Below are 23827 nucleotides of genomic sequence, written 5' to 3'. Positions count from 1 at the left end.
AAGATACAACTTCCTCTTTTTTTTTTTTTTGGTATGGGAAATATATATATATATATATTATTTTTTATTTTTTTAAATTTAATTTAATTTATTGGTTTGACATTTCACACTGTTTATGTTAAGTGTACCTGTCAAAAAATGGGCAACTTTTCACTGGGCAGGACTGTTGAGACTGATACTACCAGGTAACAGTGAAGATATTGTTTGGAGCTTGAAGTCGGCCCAAAAAGACAAAGAGGGCATCGCAAAACAAAAACCCCATCCGTTGTTCTTCACAATCTCTTTCCGGACAAAGACAAGAAAGCCGCACAGAAACGGGATTCTTGTCGGTATTGTGTTTCATGAGGGGTGCACTCGCCAGATACAGAGGCATGGCTTAAGGAGGTTTATCTCTTTCAACAGTCGTCTTTGTTAAACACAATGTACAGTGATATGAAATCACAGCCATCATGAACATGAGCTGAATCATCCTTAGTTCTGCACACCGACCAATGTGGTTCGTGCAACGTGACCTGACGTCGAACATACACAGCACATGCGACAAACATGTCGTGCCACATGCAACAAAAAAAAGAACAAGTGAACACGGTTCTAACAGGGTTCTTCACGGTGGCCATTTGGACATCAAATAGTAGGTGAACACACGTGCGACCCACTTCAGGGGTCACGACCTTCACAGGACTCGGCCCACGAATGTGTGGTCTAGACCGAGAAGTTCCCACCTGGTCTTCAGAGGATTTCCTATTTGTTTCCCCAGCTTGTGCTGCCTTTACCGTTGCACAGTTTCTTTTGCACTCACTGCAGCTCGGCCGCCCGCATTGCCAACTTCGTCAGAGATTTGCGCAAAGCCCTTGAAATGAGACAGCCAAGTCGCAGTGCTGTGACGCCATCAGTCTTCAAATGCAGCCTCGAACCGTCAAATGTGCTAAGGAAGGTTTCTTAAATCTTGAAGTCACCCGGAAGTATTTCATCGGCAACCATGATAAGAGCTGTTCGGATTCTCTAAATGCATAGGAAAGGTGCTTCAATGCTTCCTTTCCTATCTCCTTTTTCATAGGGCACACTGGACTTTCCTAGGCGAGAGAAACGGAGAAATAAGACGCGCCCACAATTTATTTAACGTGAAGCGCCATGCACAAATACAAACGATTAAATCCAAAGTAGAAGAATATGAATACGACCCCGAAGAGACTCACGTCTTCATGTAAGTTACTGTTACACATGAATCATTTACACCTGATGTCACACGGACACGGTGGTAAAACACTCTGAAACATGCTGACAGACGCTGCGTTTTTTTGTCGTCCATCTTCGGAAATTTGTAGTTCCACCGCGGCAGACGCACGTCGATCACACCCGCCGTCGCATAATGACGTGGTATAGCGAGAGTGGAGTCGCTTTCTCTGAGCACCGCTGTCGGCTTTTTCCTCAGTCCAATAAAACCATCGTTTACACCTTTCCTTGATCGGACGTTTTCCATTGAGCTCAAGGACTGGGAAAAGACGATAGGAAGGACAACCCGAGCCCACCCCCTGTGTTGGAGCACAGTTAACAATTAAAGCTCCTCCTAAACAGAGCAGAACCATCGTTGGTGTTGTAAACCCTTTGTTTACCTACTATTTCACTTCCAAATGACTGCTGTGTAAGAAAAAAAAGGCCAATTTCCTGTTTTGTGGCTTTCAAGGGGTGGAGGTGCGACACGGAGGTGTGAATTTGGGTGACAAGTAAGTTATTGGTAGTATAGTCTTCTCCGATAGTTCTACATTCAAAGCAACAAGCCACGCGAGGATTTTCCCCGTGAGAAATAGTGTTGTATTTTGGACGCCCAGACCCTGTTGTGTACTTCAAATGTTAGTCAACAGTGAGTGCATTGCCACTGAGCTGTTGCGAAGTGCGTGGCAGAGGAAGCGGTGAGGGCGTCCAACCACAGCAGACAGGCCTTATCCGAAATCTGTTGTCGGGTAAGTCCAAAAAAAAGGAGACTTAAATTGTAAGTTCTTCAACAAATGCCCGTTCCCCACGTGAAATCATCGTGGTTCAGACTCTTATTCGGCACTTCTCAGAGGAACTACAGACTTGTAGTGGCATGAAGCTTTGTCCGTAAAGTCTCAATTTTTTTTTTAAATTGACAAGATAAAATCATGGGTACAAGATGAAATTTTAGTAATGCCAAAATGAATGACCCATCAGCCCCTGAGGTAATTTGCATTTGAACACACATTGTCATTGTGAGCACGGTATTGGTGTAACTCGTATTGCGGGGCCATAACGTCAGCCAATACATTTCAGTGTGTGTGTGTGCGTCAGTTCCTTGGAAATGTACTTTATGGTATGAAGTCATAGGTTTAATGGCCATTGCTCAAATGTGTATGTGGTGAAAAAAAGGGTAGATGCCGGTAATGTGCCATAAACGATGAAGATAAGGAATCGCAATTCATGTGCTACCTTTGCGTAACGCGATCTTTGAACACTTGGTGCTGCATTTTTCCAGTAAATGAAACACAAAAAGAGAGAGAGAGAACTGACCTATCGACCACCGGTCACACTTTACCATTATTTAGTCTAAATGTCCCACTTCGGTGATGATATTTGTATGCGAGTACACACCGAGCTTCCAAGCCTGCCCGCAGACCAGGAGCTGTGTATTTGTTGACACTAATTGGAGGAAGCTTTTGATGTCGGCCTGGTCAGTGGATCAGCTGGAAGGGACTGCAAGGTTTCACACCAGCCCTTGACTTTCTTCAAAGGTAAAGGTTAGTGTTCCATATCACACGGATGTGATATCAAATAAACACAGAGTAGTTCAATGGATGATTACCCAAGTTTGAAAAAAATCAACCTGTGTCCTCCACAGATTAACAAAAAACGTCAAAAGGACAGAAAAAAAACAACAGAAAAGTGCACGGGCACAAACACCTAGACAAAGGACCTAAATAATCGCCATAACCATCAGCAAAGACAATTTGAATGGAGGACGAAGAGAAGCGGAGATTGTTCATTACAAATGAATCAAAAACAATGGAAACAATGATCTTATCACTGCCGTCGACATAATGCATATACAAATATGATAATCAATATATTAGTCCACATAGTTTACCTCGTGATGCAAATAAAAGGGCTCAAGCGAAATTCTAATTCTCTTTTGCTATTGGATAATAATGCCAAACAATAAGGCTTATTAAAGGTCAATCTTTTGATATCAGTTCAACTCATCTGATTTGAGACTGCAAGTGGCCAGAGTCATGCCGCAGCAATGAAGAATTATGCATAAGTTGTTCTTACAGAAATGAGCCATCAAAGCACGTGTTTTATATAACTAACCTCCAGGAAAGGTAAGGGAAATTATTTGTGTACATACTCATTAGATAAAGACAGCGCAGTCCCCCAGCTCCCCCCCGGCATTTCACTGGAGAACGGACTGAGGCAATGTGACTTCATAGCACGTCCGTGCCATAGGACACCACGTACTCAACAAAGATCCATTGTGGAGAGTTTCCTGAGCATTATGCTCCTGTTTATAGAGTGGCCCTTTTAAGACCAAACCACTTCACAAATCAGAGGCCTTTGTCTTCTCCTCTTCACAATGTTCGACTGAAAAATAAAATACGAGGGGAAAAGGTTAAGCACCCTCATCTTAGCGTCTAGCATGGCTTTTTATTATTGTACTGAAGAACATATAGATTTTTCATCAAGCTTCCTTATTTGATTGTTCCGGATTAAAAGACATCTGCTGGTCACCGGTTGCATCTGGATTTCGTTCAGCTATAAGCTCTGTCTTCTGCTTCCCCATATGGATATGACCGTTTGAAAAAAGGTCATATCGAAAGATAAAAACATGAAGCAGAACACAGACGAAAGGAGAAGCACGCGGGCCATTCTAGAAGGCTGACAGAACGCCTAAGAGAAAATCAAGCATGACCTCGGTCACTGCAGCACATCTCTAAATAGAGGTATTCAGTGGGTGCCATCGTCAGTGCCTCCCACCCAGGCACCTTCAGGGACAAAGGTCCCTGTTGAGAAAGCAGAGCCACGGGATAACAGCGCTCTGCTGTCCGTGTGTGTGGTGGTGTCACCGACATGGGACACCTGCTCAGCAGCTCAGGCCCAGTTAGAAATCAGTGTGTTCAAGTACAGCTACAGCTACTGGACACAGGTCAAGTTTCTTCAATGTTCAAGCACAACAATTCTGAAAACATTTTTTTTTTTATTGACTAGTGGGTGGGCCAGTTGCACAGCCTGTTATTGTTTCACGAGGTTAAATTTGGCAGTCGACTACTTTTGGAGACAATAGCTGAAGCACTGGGAGTACTTTCTGTATCAAGCAGCAAAAAAAGTTTCTAAAGGTTTGATATTTACTTTTGGTTTCGCCACAAGGTCCATGTCACGCTCAACTACATGATTTTCATTAGAATTAAGACCTTGTATACGCTTGCTGATTTCATCGTGGCACAAATTTACATTTTAGGACGCCATCGTCTGCACACACTCGCACTCCATGGCTATGACACTGGAACTGGCAGAGTTCCACCAACTGCCCATAAACCACGTGAGTAGCTTCAGCCTTTAGAGCGAAAAAAGGTGCAACTTTGTCAAAGTAATATGACAAAAATTGGCCCAGGTCCAAGGGGTAGCACACAAAAAGCCTACCAGATAGACACTGCCACCTAGTGGAGAAAGTTCACCATCCATCTGTTAATCCTGTGACAGTGATGCAACAAATTAACGAATCACAGAGGTTAGCTATGGCTTCATTTCGCTCCCCGTTACTTGTGGACCAATTTATTTGCTTAGGTTTATATCCCATTCCAGTCTTCTCGTCAAGTTGGACACCATTATAAACTACCATAACAATTTATATGGCATCATTAATTAAACCTCCAGATGTGTTTGTGCCGACTCAACAGACCATAGGCACAAATTGATTTCAAGGATGATGTATTCCATGGCAGATACACAATGGCTGATTGATGAGTGCAATGACATTTAAAAATCACCACCTACAAGGTTTTATTCAATAACATGAAAATCTTCAGATTCTCAGATGGGAAAAATTAGTCAACGCACTACAAATATTTTATGTTACATAGATACGGTAATTTTTCCGCTGACTCAGACACTGGTTGTGCCCCACCAAACAAACATGAACATCTTTGCCATTTTCTTTAAACACCCATGTCTCAAAACTATCAAAATATGCTTTGCACATTACAGTAAAACGTAGCGTCTAAAGCAAACTAAAATGAATAAGAAATAAAAACAAAACATATTGATACAGGTGTATGGTTGTTGTTTTTTTTTTTACAAAAGGTAAAATTAAATCATACAAACTGTTTAAATTTACACAATGTATCTGACAAAGACGCACATTTTCACAGCAAACTCATTTGCCAGACCCATTCCATTTTACTCCTTCGGTAAAGTAAGCTAGTAAGGGCGAGAGCTGCAGTTTGCAATTGGGACATTCAGTACTCGCAAGCAGTACTCGAGTTGAAAAGGTCAGAAGTACCATTCTGGCACACAAGGGTGGGGAAGGTTGAAGGATCTAAATAAAGGGCTAAAATGCCCATTAAACAGTTAAATATTTATCAATGACGCTTTCTGGAATGTCCAAAAGCTCTGAAAATAGATGAAACCAGAGTCCATTCAAAAAGTAAAATAGACTAATGACTTAGTCATCAAACTTGATTTTCTTCCCCTGGGGTTTGGCTCCGAATCCACCACCACCTCTTCCACCTAAAACATAAACAAAGACCACTCCGTTAAACAGATAGAAACAGTGCATGTAAGTTATATCTAAGTCTGATGCCATGAAAATACTGTGACATTAGTTCCCATCAGCCCCTGAGGTATTGATGGTTACTCTGATCATTTATTTTCTAATACAACATTGGAGTTAACATATTGCCTACAGATCCAACCTGGAATTTGGGCAACACTGCTTTGCAGTCAAATCAAATCTGTGCTCTTTCCTCCCTCAAATCCAACAATTTCCTTTACCTCCAAAGCCGCCGCGTCCTCCTCTTCCACCACCGCCGCGGCCACCGAATCCACCACGACCTCTGCCCCCACCGCGGCCTCCGAATCCACCGCCGAATCCGCCACGACCTCTGCCGCCACCGCGACCTCCAAATCCTCCGCCGCCGAATCCACCGCCACCTCTGCCTCCGCGGAAGCCACCTTCACCCTTGGGCTTGGCATAGTCCAAAGTCACCTTGGTGCCATCAATCTCTCCATTGTCCATGGCCTCCTTGGCGGCCTTGCAGTCGTCCTCGTTGTCGAAATCTACAAAGCCAAAGCTGCGGGGGAAAGACAGATGGCGTGTTACTATCTACATCAGACATGGACAACTTCCACTTGGGTAGCTGCCTGTTTTAGCTGCGAGTTGGCTCTACTTCTCACGCGAATCCATTCCCCGTGACTCGTGTACAGAGTGGCGCTCACGAGAAGCTCGAGGATTCGGAGGGAATGTTTACGCCTCTTCAGACTTACCCTTTAGATGATCCAGTGTCTCTGTCTGTGACTATCCTGGCAGCGTGAGCGCCCTCAAATGCATCTTTAAGGGTCTGATCTGTCGTGTCCTCAGAGAGACCTTTGACGAAGAGGGTTTTTGTTGGACCTGGACACAAAAAGCAATAATTTAATCTACAGCTTTTTTGGCTCAATATGATTCTATCCAACGCAAAAAAAATTTGACAAATACAAATGCTTCAAATAGATTCTGTTGAATGTACAGACCAGGTCAGGACTTGACAATCTTTGAATCATCAGAGAGTTTCAGGATGTCAAGCACTAATCACATCTGGCCAAGTCAGTTTGGGATAATATCCCAACATGAAGGTCCAGTTTGAAGACCTACCAGAGTTTCCTCTTCCCCCGTCTCTGCCACCACTGTTCTGGCTGTACTCCAGTCTGATGGTCCGGCCTTCAATTTCTGAGTTGTTGAGGTTTTCCAGGGCGTCCTTGGCATCATCTGCGCTCTCAAACTCTACAAATGCAAAACTAAAATAATGGAAGTATGTATTAGCTAAGAGTGAACATCTTTTATCCATCAAAAACCAGTGCAATGTGCCTAACTGAATTTTATTGTCAAATATTTCATCAATTATACATTTCTAGTTGTAGCACAGCAAACATACGCAACAGCCACTTGGGACTGTGGCTAGTCTGTTCTAACTGTGCAGTGGCTCTGCTTCTCGTGCGAATCCATGCAGAATCATGAGTTAGATTAAGAGGAGCTCATGAGAAGGTTTAGACTGAATGCCAGACACAAGGATGGAAATCCAATACATTTCTAAACCCCATAGGATGATTCGTGTACATTTGACCAGATCCTTACCCTTTGGGTCTGCCATCTCTCTGTGGAATCCTTATGGACACAGCCTTCTCAAATGTGGATTGTAAGACTTCCTCTGTGGCACTGAAGGAAAGATTGTTCACTACCAGCGTTTTACTGGCTCCTCCTCCTCCTCCTGTCACTGAGGACGCAAGACGCAACCGGTGAGACAAAGATGAAGAACAAGCTCCCTCTCTCATCCCATTTTAAACCAATGAACCTTGCATAGCTGTGCAAAATGTCTAGAGGCTTTACCTGCCACCTTTGCCCCCTTCTGACTCTTTTCTCCGACATAGTCAACCATGATGGACCTTCCCTGGACGTCAGCTCCCTGGGCCTCCTCCAGCATTTTCTCTGCTTCGGCCTCAGATTTAAACTCAACGTAGGCAATGCTGTCAATGGAGAAGAGAAGATCACTCATCTAGACACCACACATTGACATAGTAAACTTGAAGTGCAAGACTTCATCTTAGAGAACATTTTTCAAAAGTAAGACCTCTTTAGATCCCATCAAAGGCCACAACAGGCAAAAATGTCACAGCGATTGAGGATAGAACCGGCAGACGATAACACACACCGGTACCGAAGACATAGCACTGCATTCACTGTTCCTCCGTACATTCCACACATGAGTACTTAACAACCACATGTATGCCAAGAAATGGAGGTTATGTGGACATTGGTATTGGGACGAACTACCTGCGACTTATCTTTTTAAACTAAACTAACTGGTGGAGTTTTCTTGTATTTCATTGTAAACCTTCCTAGTGGTGTGATCTGGACCAAAAAGGTTAATTAGAAGTTATATGCTGGCTTCTTCTTACCCCCTGTTTGAACCGTTCTGGCCTTGGGGTAACCTGACATCAACGGCATCTTCAAAGATTTCCTTCAGGTCATCGGGCGTCGCAGAGAAAGGAAGGTTTTTTATAAACAGAGTCCGTGCATCCCTCTCTGTGGAACACAAATGTCGATGTCAGCATTCTGACTCATCTAGATATACACATTGAAATTGTAAACTTAAAGTGCAAGACATCATCGTATAGAAAACATTTCAGAAGTAAAACCTCTTTAGACCCCACCAAAGGCCACAACAGGCAAAAATGTCACAGCGATTGAGGATAGAACCGGCAGACGATAACACACACCGGTACCGAAGACATAGCACTGCATTCACTATTCCTCCGAACATTACACACATGAGTACTTAATAACCACATGTATGCCAAGAAATGGAGGGTGTGGACATTGGTATTGGGAGGAATTACCTTAGCTAACCATATGTGCAAAAACACTGATGGGTCATTTACCTTTCTTTCCCTCCTGTGAGGTGTCTTTGCTCCGGGCCCTGTCCAACTTCAGCTCCTGGCCCATGAGCTTTTTGCCATTGAGCTCCATTGCCTTCTGCATGTCCTCCTCAGATTCAAACTCGACATAGCCAAATTTCCTGTTGAGGCAAGTCATGAACAATTAAGCATTTTTGCTTGAAAAGTAAAACTTTTTTAAAATAAAATATTTAAAAAGATTTGAACATCTAAACTAGATGACTGGATTTCCGCCCATAGATGTATGTTCACAGTAAAGCTTAAATATAGGTGCTATTTATCGATTACTTACTTGGATCCTCCCAACCGGACATCGGCAACCTCAAGGCTGTTCTTGGAGAAGAACTTCCGCAGGGATGATTTGATCTCATCAAAGTCTTTGTTGGAGTTCAAGTTTCCAACAAACAGACAGAAACCTGGCGAATGGAAGATTGAAGTTCCGTTGAGTTTTATCCGTGTCTAAAATTACATCAATTTAATCAATTGTGCGAGATTCAGAATGATAAGGTGACATCACACATCAGTATTAAGTCCCTTGTTGATCATCATTATGTCAACATTTGATTGATAGGTCCATGTGTTTATTCTTACCTTCGCCTTCTGCCTTTGCCTTTTTGGCAGGCGGTGTGTCCTTTTTGGAGTCTGCCTTCCGCTTTCCAGGGGTCACTGGGGTTTCTGTCAAGACACGAGGGTTGCATAATTGAAATATTGACGGAGTTAAAACTGTGGGAGACCTTCATGATTGTGGTCCATGTGTCAGGCATCATTAATATGACTTTAGAACGCAACGTCTAACATATGCACACATGCTGAAGACAGATAACAAATTAGAAGGAAACATGAAAAATTAGTGGAAAAAAGAAATATGTCATGTCTAGGAAATGAATTCAATGGTTAGCTTAATTTAGAATTTAATGGGAGGTGACCCAGAATTATTTTTCCATTATCGAAACTTACCATCATCGTCATCTTCCTCCTCCTCCTCATCATCTTCATCATCATCCTCCTCCTCCTCTTCTGACTCCTCCTTGGCCTTGACCATGCCTGCCTTCTTTGCCTTGGAGGCGGGTTGAGCAGGAGTGGTGTCCATGTCCTCTTCAGAGTCTGAGAAGCAGCAGACACGATGTTAAAATATCTTTCAGATCGCTCGTTTTAACAAATTCAAACCCATGACAGACGGAATCAGACAAATAACGAGGTGACATCACACATTATCAGTATTAAGTCCCTTGTTGATCATCATATAGGGTTGACTGGTTTCCAGGCCAGCAGTTTCACACCAACTTAGCATCACTTATATAGATGCTCGACCTATTTTCATTTCATTATTAAAAATACAAGAAATTAAAGCCTTGGCGCTGACCATCTTCCCCGTCGTCGTCTTCATCATCGTCGTCATCTTTAGCAGGCTTGGCCTTTGCGGCCTTGGCAGCCGGTTTAGCTGGAGTAGCCTTCTTGGGAGGTGGGGCCTCTTCTTCTGAATCATCGTCTTCGTCATCTTCATCGTCAGAGGGCTCCTTTGCCGGTTTGGCCTTCACTGGGGGCTTTGCAGCACCTTTGGCAGGCTTGGCTGCTTTTTTGGGTGGTGGGGCCTCTTCTTCTGACTCTTCGTCTAGACAACACACGTTGAAATTGTTGACTTAAAGCATAAAGTGCAAGATATCATATGAGAGAAATATTTTCAGACGTAAAACCCCCTGGACTCAACCAAAAGCCACCAGAGGCAAGAATGTCACAGCGATTGAGGATAGAACCGGCAGACGATAACACACACCGGTACCGAAGACATAGCACTGCATTCATTATTCCTCCAAACATACACACACGAGTACTTAACAACCACATGCATGCCAAGAAATGGAGGTTACGTGGACTAATATCAAGAAATGCTGTATACAGAACCAGTTTTGTAAAAAGATAATTCACTGGTCAAAACTATCCTGCAGCACTTACCATCCTCATCGTCGTCGTCATCTGACTCCTCAGCCTTGGCGGGGGCTGGTGCGGGTTTAGCTGGTGTTGATTTTGCAGGGGTCTTCTTTGGTGGAGGGGCCTCCTCTTCGGACTCCTCTGTGGGATGAATGACAATGGACAAGACTTAGTCGCCTGATTTTATAGTCAAGATGATGGCATGAAATAAATCCACACTTAATGTATGGGATTTATCACCTGTCACAGAATATATCAAAATAGCATATAAGTATATGTAAAAAATTAGCATGCTAGCTGCATTGGTGGATTATATCTAGAGAGTGCATATTTAACTCACAGGACTTAATATTGCATTTACATTCAAATATGGAATGTAAAAAAACTGTATATCATGTGCATCAATGTCTAACCAACACATGAATTACACGATATAAAATAATTTGCCACTGACGGCATGCAGCTGGGCAGACACTCAATTTGACAAAACTATACAGATGTTCAACTCAGACAGATCCCCCCTATGCAATAGACGAAGGGAATTGAATTTCATTTCTCACCAGAATCGTCATCTTCACTTTCTGCCTTTTTGGCAGCAGTACCATTTTTAACTGCTTTGGCGGGCGTAGCTTTCTTCACCGCTTTAGCTGGAGGAGCCTAATTGAAGAAAAAAAAGGGAAAAAACACATGCACCGTTGATTATAAGTTACATTAGCAGAAACCCCCACAATTTAAAACTGCCAGACTCTACTACGATGTACCTCTTCCTCCTCACTGCTCTCCTCTTCGCTGGATTCCTCCTCCACTTCCTTGGGGGGCGGAGGGGCCTTTTTCTTCTGAGCTGATTGCTTGCTCGCTGCCTGCAAAAAAAAAAATTGGCAAAATGTACAAAAAATGAACAGAAAATCAAAGAATTATGCTTCCACGGGTTTTGCTATCCAGTAAAGATCCAGGGGTGATGCACTCCAGGTGAGCGGCTTCCGCGTGTTTGCACACATGGGGGTGGAGAGTACACCATGTGGCACTTCAAAGATAACACCGCGACCACCCACTTCGATGATTAAAAAAAAAATTGAGATGTTAATAATATATATATTTGTTCTTTATTGATTGTACGTGCTGTGAATGGACCGCGTTGAGCAGGGGCTGTACACATGGAGGGCGGCGGGGGTTTGCTTCTTCGCCTCGTGTGTCACTCGGAGCAGGCGCACAACCCACGTGGAGGCTCAGGAGGTGGAGATGCTAACACGCTGGGCCAATTCTGCGATTAGCGGACGAGCCTCGACGCGCACGACGGCGACCCACCAAAAAAAAAAAAAGGCTCCACTTCCCACATTAGTGTCGACGATTTAAAAAAAAAAAAAGGGGAGACGCCGTGAAACAATCTGCATGACGACACGTCGACGGAGATGAGCGTGTAGCTCCGCGTTGGGAGCGTTGACCGGAAGAAAAAAAATGCTAATGCTAACATCGTATCAACAACGTGTTGAGCTAATTCTCTGAACCTCAAAGGCCCCGCGGTGATCGCGCTGCCTTACTGGATGATATCCATCCGCTAGATTCATTCTCTATTCTCCGCATCTGAAAGCCCGCGGTGATTAAGTCGAGAGCGCGCATTTGAATGCCGTCGTGTGTCGAGGGTTAGCAGGCCGGAGAACCGCCGTCTGCACGGCACCAAACATGGCTGCTCACGGCCGAGAGCGAGCGATCGAGCAGGACGGTGCAATCCCCCCCGTTCGGCGTTCACAAAAGAAAATTCTGCCGGCCGAGGAGTGAGTTCATTAAAAACAGAAAATACACGCTGCAAAGACACGAGGGGGCACATCTTTCCCCCTACCGACGTTTGTTTCGTTTTCCTGCAACACGCAGTAACTTCTCCATCGAGGCCTCGCGCGGAAACACGGGGGGCCACATTTCTATCGCGGACACACGCTGCTACGATTGTAAAAAGAGACAAAAGACGACATCTCCCTCTTACCTTTGCTAACTTCACCATGGTGTTGTCGTGTGTTTCCGCGAAAACACGAGGAACTGGACGTCTGTAGACAAGTAACGGAGCGGCTGACGCATGCACGTGGTTCGACCGACTCACTGGTACATGGGGCAGGAAAGACAGACCAGGCGGAGGCGCGCTGCTTACTCTCCTACCCTGCGCGCTCACGCCGACCCGCCCACATGACCGCGGTGTCCAATCACAGGCCGGAACGATTTTTGCAAGCGTGCCCGCGCCTCGCCTACTCAGACATGCGACATGGGGTTTTTATTACTGCACACAAACAAACGAGTTGTGTTCATCTAAGATTACAAATAAAATATAAAAAAAATAAAGACAGATATGTATATACATAAATTTGAAAAATGAAGTAATTCATCAATGTAAAAAAAAAAACCTCATATGTAACTGTGGTTTCTGCCGAGAAAAACAAAAATCAAACTTCATTTCAAAATAAAGACAAAGCCTGAATTTATTCCCCCAGAGTAGTCATGTAATTTAACCTTGAATAATTAGAATTTAAAAATGAGTTAATTCTATCATTTTATTTGGGGTACGATCACACAGCACGTCACGTCTACGTGTTCCATGCAGCTGTTTATATGAACCACGTGGTCTGGGCCAGTTACCATCAGCCCTCGCACCCATGTGTTTCCCTACCACGCGGAGCACTGCACAACCATCTGTGTATTACGCAATAGCAGTGTTATAGGTACATTCGATAAATTACTTTGTTTGCCAGGCTCTGTGCTGTTATATATATATATTTCTACTTCTAGAGGAAAACACTGAACTTATTATTGTTGTAATATAGTTGCCATAAAGTTACTTTGCAGGTAATATGACACACTGTTAATGCTTAGCAAAAAAAAATTATAACCAAAAATGTAAGTAAGATAGATCCTCCTCAACTTGGCTCAACAATAAAATATATGCTTTTACATTAATACACCAGTAATGGTGCTGCAATAATATAAGAATGTAACACTGTGATGAGCCTGTGCTCATATGATTTGATGTCCATTTTTCTAATAGTAGACTGCAGCTGTACTTAAGCTTAAGTAAAATAAAATAAAACGATTTTATTTTATATTCTTATTACTTTTACATGATATGTTTTTCCGCCGTAAATGGAAATAAACTAAACAACGATAAAACAAGGAAAACCTTTTCATGAGTACTTGTCATCTAGAGGATGTTGGCTTAAATTTCCAACTGGAAACAGCAGTTGAACCTCTCAGCACAACATCCATTTTAGTACATATACTGGAGGTTTTGATCCTATATTGCACAGTCTTCCTTTAAAAGCAACATCATAATGAATTCTGTGTCACATTTATGCGCCAAATAAAAATAGGAAATGGTTTGGAAAGGTGACCATGATTGTCAGTTGTCTGATGAGGTGTAAAATATGGGAGCCAGCTGACTCCCAGGGGATATGAACAGCACATTGAGTAATTAACCCTCAACACCACACAGAGGCAGCATTGCGTTTTACATCGCTCACTTATTTCACAAAGCGCTGGGTAGAGAAATATATTCCGTCTCAACCACCATGGCATCTCTTTCATTACTGGAGTCTCAAAGTGAGTTAAGCCTGTCAACAATTCCTAATGCAGGATGCTGATGATGAATTATAAGTGTAGCACATAAGTATTTTGTGCCATCCGAACGTGGTATTATGCATCTTTTTTTATTGATGTTGCGTGCTGGGACATTAAATGGCTCATCAATGTGATTAGTTACATCTGTGTTTAATGGCAAGTCAAATTGTCTGCTGTGAATAAAGGTCTGTCCAACCTGCTGTCCATATGCTTCTCATGCGTATACAGGCAAGAAGATTTTTTACTCACATGTGTTCTCTCATAAAGTCAACATTTTTCTTGTTTTTATCTTGATATTTTGTCCGTTTCAATGCAAATCATTTTTTTCCGGCAAGTAGGTTATATTTTCACCTGTGTTTTTTTTGTTGGTTTGTTGGTTTATTCATTAACAGTGTTACACAAACACCATCTGATTCCATCCCAACTTGGTGGAGGGATGGGGCCTGGGCATGTGATGAAACCCTTTAATCTTGGTGCAGATGCGGATTAAGAGGTGGATCAAGCATTTGATCCAGAATGACACACACTAACACCCCAAAGTAAACAATAAGGATCCATTGTCCAAAGCAGTTTCATTCTGTCTCCTAGACTTTGAGATACAGGGACATTTTTTATGCAAAAAATGAGATGTAGTTCTCTGAGTTGTAGAGGAAATTGAACTATCTCATCTAACCTTCTATTAGGGTTCAAACAGAGCACTCAGAGAGTGTCATGTCTCTCAGTGATGAAAAAATCCTTCAATCCTCCATTGAAAACTTTCATGCAAATCAGTCCTGCTAAAATACCAACATCAAATATTTATAAGACCCATTTTACATAAATTCAGCCCCAAATGCTTTATATATGGTTAGAGATGCTCCAGTTTCAGCTGCATGGTCATAACACCGCCAGTGTTTGCTGAAGCTGAGTTGTTCAGTTTTCTCCTGGTGTTGTTGTGCAGCTTTTGAACGGTCTTTGACCGGGTTGGGGGGCGGGTTATTCATCTTTGTACGCTGGCCGTTAAAGACCTTTGATACAAACCTTTAATTAACACATTTCAGCTTAACAACAATATGGAACAGTGGTGCTGATTTTGTTCTACGGGATACGTTTTAGCAGCTTTCCGTGTTGGTTCGCTTCAACTTGCAGGAAGCTTTTATCCATGTTTGAAAGGTGTCATCACGGTTGCCCACATTGCCTTCTTTCTTTTCTCACCTTTTTGTGACCATGTGTTCAATTCACCAATTGCAGGAGGTGTGTTTGTGTCACCTTTTCAGTGTACAGTAAATGTAGCCTCTATATTGTCACAAGTCTGTAATGATCGAATCCAAGTGTTACCTTTTGTTCCCTTCCATTACTAGAGCACATTGTGCGCTTGTGTGTGTGTTTAAGAACATTTCTTGTCTAATTTGCCAGTGACAAGGAAGAAATATATCATGATGAATTGCATTTTTATTCATAAAAACTTGTGGATAGAATCTCACCGCTGTTAATATTATGAAGCTCTTTCTTTTGTGTCCTTCAACACAAAGGAAAAATTAATTAGTTGTGAAAATAATCATCAACTGAATCACTCAACCTTTGCAAATGTCATATCTGGTGGTGTTTCATGTTATACCAACTGCTATGCAAATAAAGGAAACTTAATGCTGTGTGCCTGGTGGCTTGACTTGGAGCCATGTTTTAAGATTCACTGCCACAAAACCTGAAATAACCCTCATCATCTATTCTGCTCCATCTTGTGGAGCAAAATAACACCATGGACGTGTCTACGTTTGAGACTCTGGCCCACTGACTTCCTAGCTATTGCGTGACTGGTGATTTGAAAATTAAACTTTTACGTTGTTGCTCTCATGTTAAGTCTATCAATTATGATGTGCAATGTTATATCTCAATTTTTCTTTGAGTTATTCATTTGTGAATACCAGAGTTAGTTATTAATTCTCAAAGTGGCTCAACACTTGGTTTTTGGTATAGCTCATGTTGAACTGCAGAGTGTGATGCCCTTCATACAGCACCTACTCTCAGAGGTCCAGGTCAAATGCAGAGAAAACTATTGAACTATCCAACTTGCCGTCACAGAATAATTTAATATGATTTTGGTGCATATCCACAAGGGTGTTGAATCAGGAGAAACTGGACCTGGTTGCAGGTTTGTGAGGACGTTTCCCTTCTCATCCAAGAAGCTTCTTCTCCAGTTGCTCCTGATTCAACACACTTGTAGATAACTATGACCTGGATAAATGTGAATCTCCACAGACATGGTGTTTGGACACTATTCCATATACTAGATGCCACTCCATAGGTTGCCAGTTTTACTGTTACTGTTATTGGTGTAGAAACTCTCTAAGAAAATATTTTCAAAAATCTGCTCTAAGTTTTAAGATGGTCAAGCTGAAAAAAAGGCTCAACTTTTCGAGCCAGGTACCGTGCAGAAAACGTTCAATTGGTATAATTCACCAGTGTCACTGAAACATAAAACCCCGAGAGGATACATGTAAGTGCACATGGAATGTTCTTTTTATCATTTTTGAAAACATTTACAACTATTTGAGACAAAAAGAAAAAGTTACAAACAGAATTGACCTGCAGCTTGCGTCCATTTTCAAAATGTTACATAAATAAAACTCATATTTATAAATATCTCTTTTTTATAAACATATAAATAGTTTTTAAAACATAAATACATTTATGCAGGGGAAGATGAAGTACATGAATGTACAGCAGCAGCAACAATATACAGCTTTGCAGTTTGACGTTTTTACACCTTTGTCCGTCATCTTGTCGTATGCATCTGCGTTTTTTATCTGTTGACGATTCTGTATGGTATACATACATGTATATATGTATATATACTGAATATTTATTATATATATATTTATATGAGGGTTTTGTAGCATTGCCATCTCAGTCTTTGTTTATGCTGGTCGTATTGACTTTCGTACCGAAAATCTGTCTCTTGGTGAGTTTTTTCTGTTTTTTTCCCCGTCAGTTGAGAACAAACTGAACCAAAACTGTCGTCCAGAGATCTGGAGAGGAAACAGAGGGAGAAAGGAGAGGTGACATTAGAAAAACACAATAAACACAAATGAATTCACTCTGTCATTTCACATTTTTTTATATAATGTCTGCTCATCTGTCACTCATCCCTCTGGGAATCTCCACATTTATTTTCCAGTGCGCAAAAATGCTTCGTAACCGAACCATTTCACCCTCTGACAAACACATTGGAGATACACTGTGGCCCGTTGGGGAGGAAAGATGGGTGTCAACTTATGAAAAACACACACACACACGCACACACACACACACACACGCACACACACTTGTAAACGTTAGTCACAATATCACACTCCCCCATCAGGACTTCCCAGTTGGCCTCAGACACAAAACGGCCTCCAGCATCAGGACTAACTGTGCGTCACCTGTAGCTTCCTCATTACTGTATTCACCCCCACGGCCCCTTTGTAGTGTTTGTTAAAATCACATGGGTAAAGAGAATAAGTTTCCCGGAAGGGTCCCGGCCACCACAGGATGCTGTATTTTTTTTCCAAGTGTGCGTATAAATGTGTGAAGGGCCGGATCCGTCTGCATCCCCACTTCCTCCATCTCTCCCTCACCTCTTTTTTTCTTCTTCAACATGATATATTCCTGCAATTTCCTAGATGGAGCACATGGGATCATTCATGATGATGTGTATTAACACAAGAGTGGACTTCCTCAGTACCCACTGGATTGTTTCCCATACGTCAGTTTACATCAGACTGAGTGGACTTCCCAGCCGTCTTAAAGGGGGTTTGACCCCGACTGACAGAACACCACCATGGTCATCACTCTCCACTTGCTGTACTAAGACATGATGTTTATTCTAAACTGCCCTTAACTTTGGGTCCTGAGACAACATCAAGAAAAATCTTTGATCTCACCTGAACATCTTTTGTCTGATAGTTTTTGTTTCCTTCTTTTTTGTTTCGTTTCTTACCCTACATTCCTCGCTCTCGTACATCTCTCGGTCCTTTTTCTGCATCTATACACTAGACGCATGACGGACCATTGAGACAGCGTCAGAAATCATTTTTCTTTTCCCACTTTCACTCTCTGTTCTTCGTCTTTGTTTTTTTTTTTCTTTTTCCATTCGACATTTCAGGCTATAAGTCTGTTGGGTGACTCTTAGTGACAAAAACAGAAAATGTAAGTTGGATCCATTCTCCATCCTATGTTCCTTCTTGGTTTCCTCCATTCATTCTTTCCTTTGCCCTTCAGAATCTTTGCTCTTTGATTTTTTTTTTTAAATGTTCTCCTCCTTCCCACCTTCCCACCATCCATTCTTCTATTTCACATTGTCTTAATTCACGGAACCTTACTTCATACATCAGTTAGACAGGTTACAGAGAACCTATCAAAGGCTGAAGTGGGACAGTGATGTGAACTCACCATCACAGTGCTGCTCTGGCTCTAGCAGCCCATGCCGCTGATGGTTCCTATCCTGTCCATCTTGTGTCCGAAGCAGCCACTCCGCGACGTGGAGCCCCCTTTCTTGTTCCCCGATTTGTGTCTTCTCGGCGGGGGCTGGTCGTTAAGGAGGCGAGCCCACATCCCCCTTGCACGGGTGTCCATGCGCACATCTCGCAGTAACCGTATCCGAGAGCGCACAGCATCTAGTCGCCTCTCCCGCTCCTCTGACTCCAGAAACTCCGCCAGCTCCTCGCCCAGCAAACTTCTAAGAGACTAGAGAGAAGATTGGATAAAAAAAGAGTTGTAAAATATACAAAACGATGTATCTCTTGGATAAATACGCTGCGCAAAGATGTTTGCTTTTGTTCACATTGAAATATACGTGTGGTGCTTGTTTGAGCAGAGCAGTTCGCATGACGTTTGCTTTTGAAAAAAACTAAACTAAAGAAAACCTCGACCTGGTGCATATTTCAGCGCTTACAAACATTGTGTGCATTGACCAAAAGGAAAAAAGTGTAATACATTTTCACCATTTTCTTTACGCACGGCGCTATTGGAGTATCTGATGTATCGTGGCCAAAAACGAACCCTAGACAAGATGCTGCTGTTTTTTCCCATGAATATTTTGAACTTTTCATTTTTAGAGTTTTTTGAGACTTCAGACACTGAAGTCTCAAAAAATCACAGTCTGTAAGACAGGTGCCTGTAAACCCACTCCTCTGGTCTAAAGAGTGTGGCATCAACTTGCAGTCATCTAAAATTGTACTAATGCCTAAAAGTCTCATTTCAAAATACTCATTTCGGAAGTCTCAGTATTATTCCATAGATTACGCACAAAACTTTTACCTTGATTATTTGCTTTTGAAGAACAATTCAGTCCAGGTTAGTTCCATCTCGTAAAGTCGGTTACTTATGTTGCTTAAAGCTTGTTTAAAAATGGATTTACGCAAAAAAATGTGAATTTCGTTTTTCTTTGGACAGCTTGTCACATTACTTTATTGCGCGCCGAAATGCGAAATCTGACAAATGAAGCTGGAGAGCAAAAGTAAGGCGGTGATGGTGTCTGTCAGGCTAAGAAATCATCGATAAATGCTCTTTGGAAAGTAAAGTAAAAGAAAAAGAAAGAAACATGACGCGTAAAACTAACATTCTGACGCAACACATTCAGCTCCCACCAACTCATAGTATTAAGAATATAACTTCTCCTTACCTTCTGCTGCGCCTGAGATAAAGGTTTTGCCCCCATCCTTACTGAAAGCAGGGTGACCATAAGTCCACACGCCACCAAGTACGACAAGTTCATTCTGACAGGTCTGGTATTGAGATTCCTCCGCGCTGAAGTTCAGAGAGAGGGACGGTAGCAGCAGCCAGTCAGCTGTTCAACATAAGAGGCTTCAGTCCGTCCTTTACTCCAAGGCTCCTCAAGTGCTCTTCTAACTCTGTGTATTAGCCCTCACCGCTTTATAGCCAGCCCATGGTGATGTCATGACAACCTGCGTAATGGTCCTCCTTCCTCGCCAACCGCCTGTTTTCTCTACCTGCCTCTGAGCACGTCATGCCAAGGATTAATTAAATGATACAAGCTCCGGTCATCGGGGCTTTGGAGGAAACAAGATAGGCTATGAGCGATCAAAATGCACTGTCTTCTTCTCTCTCTCTCTCTCTCTCTCTCTCTCTCCCTCTCTCTCTCTCTCCCTCCAACTTTGAGACCTCTGGCTGAGCAGCAGCAGCTGTAATCGAAGGTGGTTTCAAAGGCTGCGCGTAAAGAGGCTGAAGAGCGACTTTGGCAGAGAAAGGACTTCAAACATGCCAAGCCGCCTGCCCTGCGAAACATCTGAACAAGTCACACGTCCGACTGCGGGAGTGAGGGTGACATGTTGTCTTTTGATAGTGACAATTCAAGTAGTGACGCCGGAATGAAATGAACGAGCTTCCAGAAATCCACTATATGATCAAATGCAGTTTCAAGCTCAATCCAAACACTTTCTCAAATAGCCAACTCAGAAAAGCACCAGATCCATTGAACACAGCATCTGGTGGTTTAAACCACAGACGTGATTCACAGTAAGGGCAAAGAAGTCTCACCGTAAAGGAATTATTAACGCGTCCTGATGGCGATGAGATGAGTCCAACTGTGATTTTTATGGTTTTGTGGATGTTGCTGATTTCTTTTTAGTTTTGTTTTTGGAAACCACAGGCACCAAATAGAGGCACAGCTCCGAGGCACAGCCTCACAGTGATGGCTGTTTTCGCCTTAGATGTGTGTGTGTGTGTGTGTGTGTGTGCCTCTGTCCAGACAGACACCTGCCCACACACAAAAAGGTTCAGACTAAAAGAAGTTATATTAGGTAATAGTGTTATAGATCTACGCAGAGACAGACATTCAACCCTAAATATTTACTCCCACGGTGTTGATACAGAATTGCATCAATTCCCTGAACAGAGTCCAGTTAAAGTGATGTAAAAAATCATATCTTGGAATATTTTGGTGCAAAGAGAAGTATCTGAGAATTCTTGTTGTCTGTTTCAACAATAGCAGCACATAGGGTTCTTGGGACTCAGTTTTTCATTTCAGGTATGATAAAACTTTTCAGGAATCTTCGAAGAAGAAGATCAATGCAGTAGAGCCAACATCTGATACAGTGCGGAAACTCACATTGATTCTCACTTACCTGGCGACAGGAATGTGTTAATCTGAGGTATCAATGCAATAGTTTCATCTAATGTTAGAAGACATAACATGTCCTATAAAATACTATGTATGGTTATGTGTATTAAATTGGCATCATTCCACATAAATGCACCATTTATAGCTTCACCAGCAGGATTGTTCTAGAAACGTGTTCAAATAAGTTGCGCATTAATAAACCGGTGTCATGAGCTCGACGCCTTAGCGTAGAGCCTCGACGTGAAACCACACTGAGAGACCCATGCCCTTTTCTTCAGGAAAATGATGCACACACCCTGAGGTGAAGTCTTCTTGCAGCGGTCATTTTTTTGCAGCGTGGAGTGATTGTGGAGCAGCAGTCTGGGTCCTGCAGAGCGGAGCTGCAATCTCCAGGCAGCACCATCTGATTTGGGACACAGAGTGGCAGTATTTGCTGTGCTGAGAAGTGAATACCCCTCAGATAGTCGCATGTTTCCTGGATCAATTCCATCCTGTGAAAATAAGTCATTGTTCACAGCAAATCTCGAGCCTATGAAGATCCCCAAATGAGGCTGCGTGAGAGGAGATTAGGCATCTGCAATGCGATGACAGAAAAAAAGTCAATCAATCCCAAATTTTCTCATAAAGTATCATATTTATGTTGCGTTTAACCAGTATTTCAATTTCACTCTAGAAAATGTTTTGCCTGTTTCTCACTTTGAAACAAAGGTGATGCTCGCATGACGATGACATTTATTTGGAAAAGGAAATGCAAGGGCACTTGATTGGGCACCCAATTAAAACCCAACCCGCCAACAATGTACATCGAAGATCCCGTCCTCTTGCCCGCAGTGCCACAAAATCATCTATCAGCAAAAGCACGTTCTTCTTCTGTTTAGTGCTCCTGCACTGCACCACCAAGTCATTTCCGGTTATAAACTGTGTCATGCTGTGCGTGGCGCTGATTAAGTTTTAGTCTTTTCTTTCTTGCGATTATCATTATCCAGCTGTTCTCCTCGTTCCTGTAGGCACCGGGATAAATCAAAGATTTGCTGGGCCGAATCTTCCCAGCGCAGAGCAACCAGACACTACAACAACAGACCGAGAACCTCTCGTGAACCGGGAAACACTATTGTGTTATGTCAATCAGCGACAGTGTGTACCCAAGCAGTCTGATATGAAAATATTGCAATTTTTACTGTACTATAAATGATTGCGTGGGGGGGGGGGGAAACGGCATGTAAGTGTTTGTTCACTAACTGGGTCTGTGAGGACAAAAGAGGTTCACGTCAAACAGTAGATTACAGGTGCGTTTATTAATTCAGAGAATGTTGACTGAACATGCTCACTTTTTCTTTTTCAACCCAATGCTTTGCCCTCTTTAGCGCAACAGAGCCACAGTTTGACACATTTCCCTGCTCACTGAAAGCAGTCGTCCGCCTCCAGACGCTCCACTGGGAGATTTAAAAGGCTAGTGTGCTTTGTTAAGGGCACTTTCTCCCTCAATGATCTGGCATTTTGACTAGATGCAATATTTTCTTTCTTTTACAGCTGAAATTTTCTGAAAAAACAAACCGAAAACAAATCAAAATGAATTCTGCTGGAGCAAAGTAAAATAAAACCTTACTTACGGGGACATACAGCTACTTCTACTTGCCCACGACCATTCGCAGGCGACACTCATGAAACATTTTGGATGGATCTGAAGCTCTTATTCGGTTTTATCTGAAATAGATGAGAACAATTTCACCAGTCACACAACTCGTGACATCTCTGTCACCGTCTCCCACAGTGCACAGCATCTGTATGCAGAGGCTTGTTTCCCTTTTGCGCGAGAATATGCAGTGAAAGTGGACATTCTGTGCGTCCCTGTACATTTAAGGTGACTCACTGACACGCACACCGTATGTTTGGGGGCGAGCTGGGAAAGTTAGATGCAAAAGGCCATGAAAAGATATGTTCATGTGCAATTTTCCAGACCTGGGTTTGCCCTGTCATCAAGATTTTGTCCAAAAATGACAGAACCCATGCTCTTTCGCAGCTTTTCTGTGGCAGTGGAGTGCGGCGATGCCAGCTATCGTCAGGAGAGATGCTTTCGTTTCCCAAACTTAAGAGGAATGGAAGCCTCATTGACCTCTTTCTATGAACTAATTGAGGGTTTGTCCCTTTCAGCCACTGCAACTGGAAAATCCCACTCACACACTGAGGTACCTGTTGTGAGAGCGAGTGGAGGAGGCTGAGTCCAATGGGAACAGCTTCGTATCTCAACTAATCTGCAGACGACCTCGCTTTGACGGCGACAACAATGTGAAACTGGTGAACCCCGCTGACCTCGTGTCCGTGACGCCTCTTTTTTCGTTGCAGAACATTTCTTTTCCCCCTGATTGCTAATTCCTTTATTTTGTTTTTTTAACGAGTGACACATTCTTCCTCAGTGCCGCAAGCGTTGTGTCACAAGTTTGTCTTTTTTTTGTTTTTTGTACAGTTTAACAATGTTACACGCTTTTCCCGATGACATCACACGGGTTACTGAGAGCACCTATTTCACTCTGTCCTTCCGTT

General features: G+C 42.7%; 2 protein-coding genes and 4 non-coding genes across 6 annotated transcripts; all 6 read right to left on the bottom strand.

Moving 5' to 3' along the window:
* Positions 1 to 4985: 4985 nt before the first annotated feature.
* ncl (nucleolin) lies at positions 4986 to 12723 on the bottom strand. Its single transcript, XM_035647938.2, has 16 exons — positions 12566 to 12723; positions 11349 to 11447; positions 11148 to 11244; positions 10612 to 10728; positions 10022 to 10270; positions 9616 to 9762; positions 9250 to 9333; positions 8951 to 9074; positions 8644 to 8780; positions 8161 to 8287; positions 7592 to 7728; positions 7340 to 7478; positions 6860 to 7002; positions 6493 to 6619; positions 6001 to 6299; positions 4986 to 5736 (listed from the first exon to the last, which is right to left on the bottom strand). Exons 1-16 carry the CDS (start codon positions 12581 to 12583, stop codon positions 5672 to 5674), a joined length of 2109 nt encoding a protein of 702 aa, XP_035503831.2. The 5' UTR covers positions 12584 to 12723; the 3' UTR covers positions 4986 to 5671.
* Positions 7867 to 8004, bottom strand: LOC118318885. The gene has a single exon (XR_004795848.1). It is a non-coding gene; the product is annotated as a small nucleolar RNA SNORA57 (small nucleolar RNA).
* LOC118318883 lies at positions 8435 to 8572 on the bottom strand. Its single transcript, XR_004795847.1, has one exon. It is a non-coding gene; the product is annotated as a small nucleolar RNA SNORA57 (small nucleolar RNA).
* On the bottom strand, positions 9148 to 9214 carry LOC118318882. Its single transcript, XR_004795846.1, has one exon. It is a non-coding gene; the product is annotated as a small nucleolar RNA SNORD82 (small nucleolar RNA).
* LOC118318886 lies at positions 10386 to 10522 on the bottom strand. Its single transcript, XR_004795849.1, has one exon. It is a non-coding gene; the product is annotated as a small nucleolar RNA SNORA57 (small nucleolar RNA).
* Positions 12724 to 16661: 3938 nt separating the features above from the next.
* Positions 16662 to 20168, bottom strand: nppc (natriuretic peptide C). The gene is made up of 3 exons (XM_035648825.2): positions 19829 to 20168; positions 18598 to 18891; positions 16662 to 17192 (listed from the first exon to the last, which is right to left on the bottom strand). The coding sequence occupies exons 1-2, from the start codon at positions 19919 to 19921 to the stop codon at positions 18619 to 18621; spliced, it is 366 nt and encodes a 121-aa protein (XP_035504718.1). The 5' UTR covers positions 19922 to 20168; the 3' UTR covers positions 16662 to 17192; positions 18598 to 18618.
* Between the last annotated feature and the right edge of the window lie 3659 nt (positions 20169 to 23827).

The sequence above is a fragment of the Scophthalmus maximus genome, chromosome 13 (assembly GCF_022379125.1).
Source record: "Scophthalmus maximus strain ysfricsl-2021 chromosome 13, ASM2237912v1, whole genome shotgun sequence".
Classification (NCBI taxonomy): Eukaryota; Metazoa; Chordata; class Actinopteri; order Pleuronectiformes; family Scophthalmidae; genus Scophthalmus; species Scophthalmus maximus.
The sequence above is the reverse complement of the archived record's forward strand: the minus strand, read 5'-3'. Positions and strand labels throughout refer to the sequence as shown.

What these genes read in the sequence shown, in the direction of transcription:
- ncl (XM_035647938.2), bottom strand. An exon ending in AGACGACGACGGGGAAGATG is followed by an intron (nt 9,763 to 10,021) that starts GTCAGCGCCAAG and finishes GCTGCTTCTCAG; the next exon opens with ACTCTGAAGAGGACATGGAC. An exon ending in GAAGGGGGCAAAGGTGGCAG is followed by an intron (nt 7,479 to 7,591) that starts GTAAAGCCTCTA and finishes TTGCGTCCTCAG; the next exon opens with TGACAGGAGGAGGAGGAGGA.
- nppc (XM_035648825.2), bottom strand. Translation starts at nt 19,921, where the DNA reads ATGAACTTGTCGTACTTGGTGGCGTGTGGACTTATGGTCACCCTGCTT. An exon ending in TATCTCAGGCGCAGCAGAAG is followed by an intron (nt 18,892 to 19,828) that starts GTAAGGAGAAGT and finishes TCTTCTCTCTAG; the next exon opens with TCTCTTAGAAGTTTGCTGGG.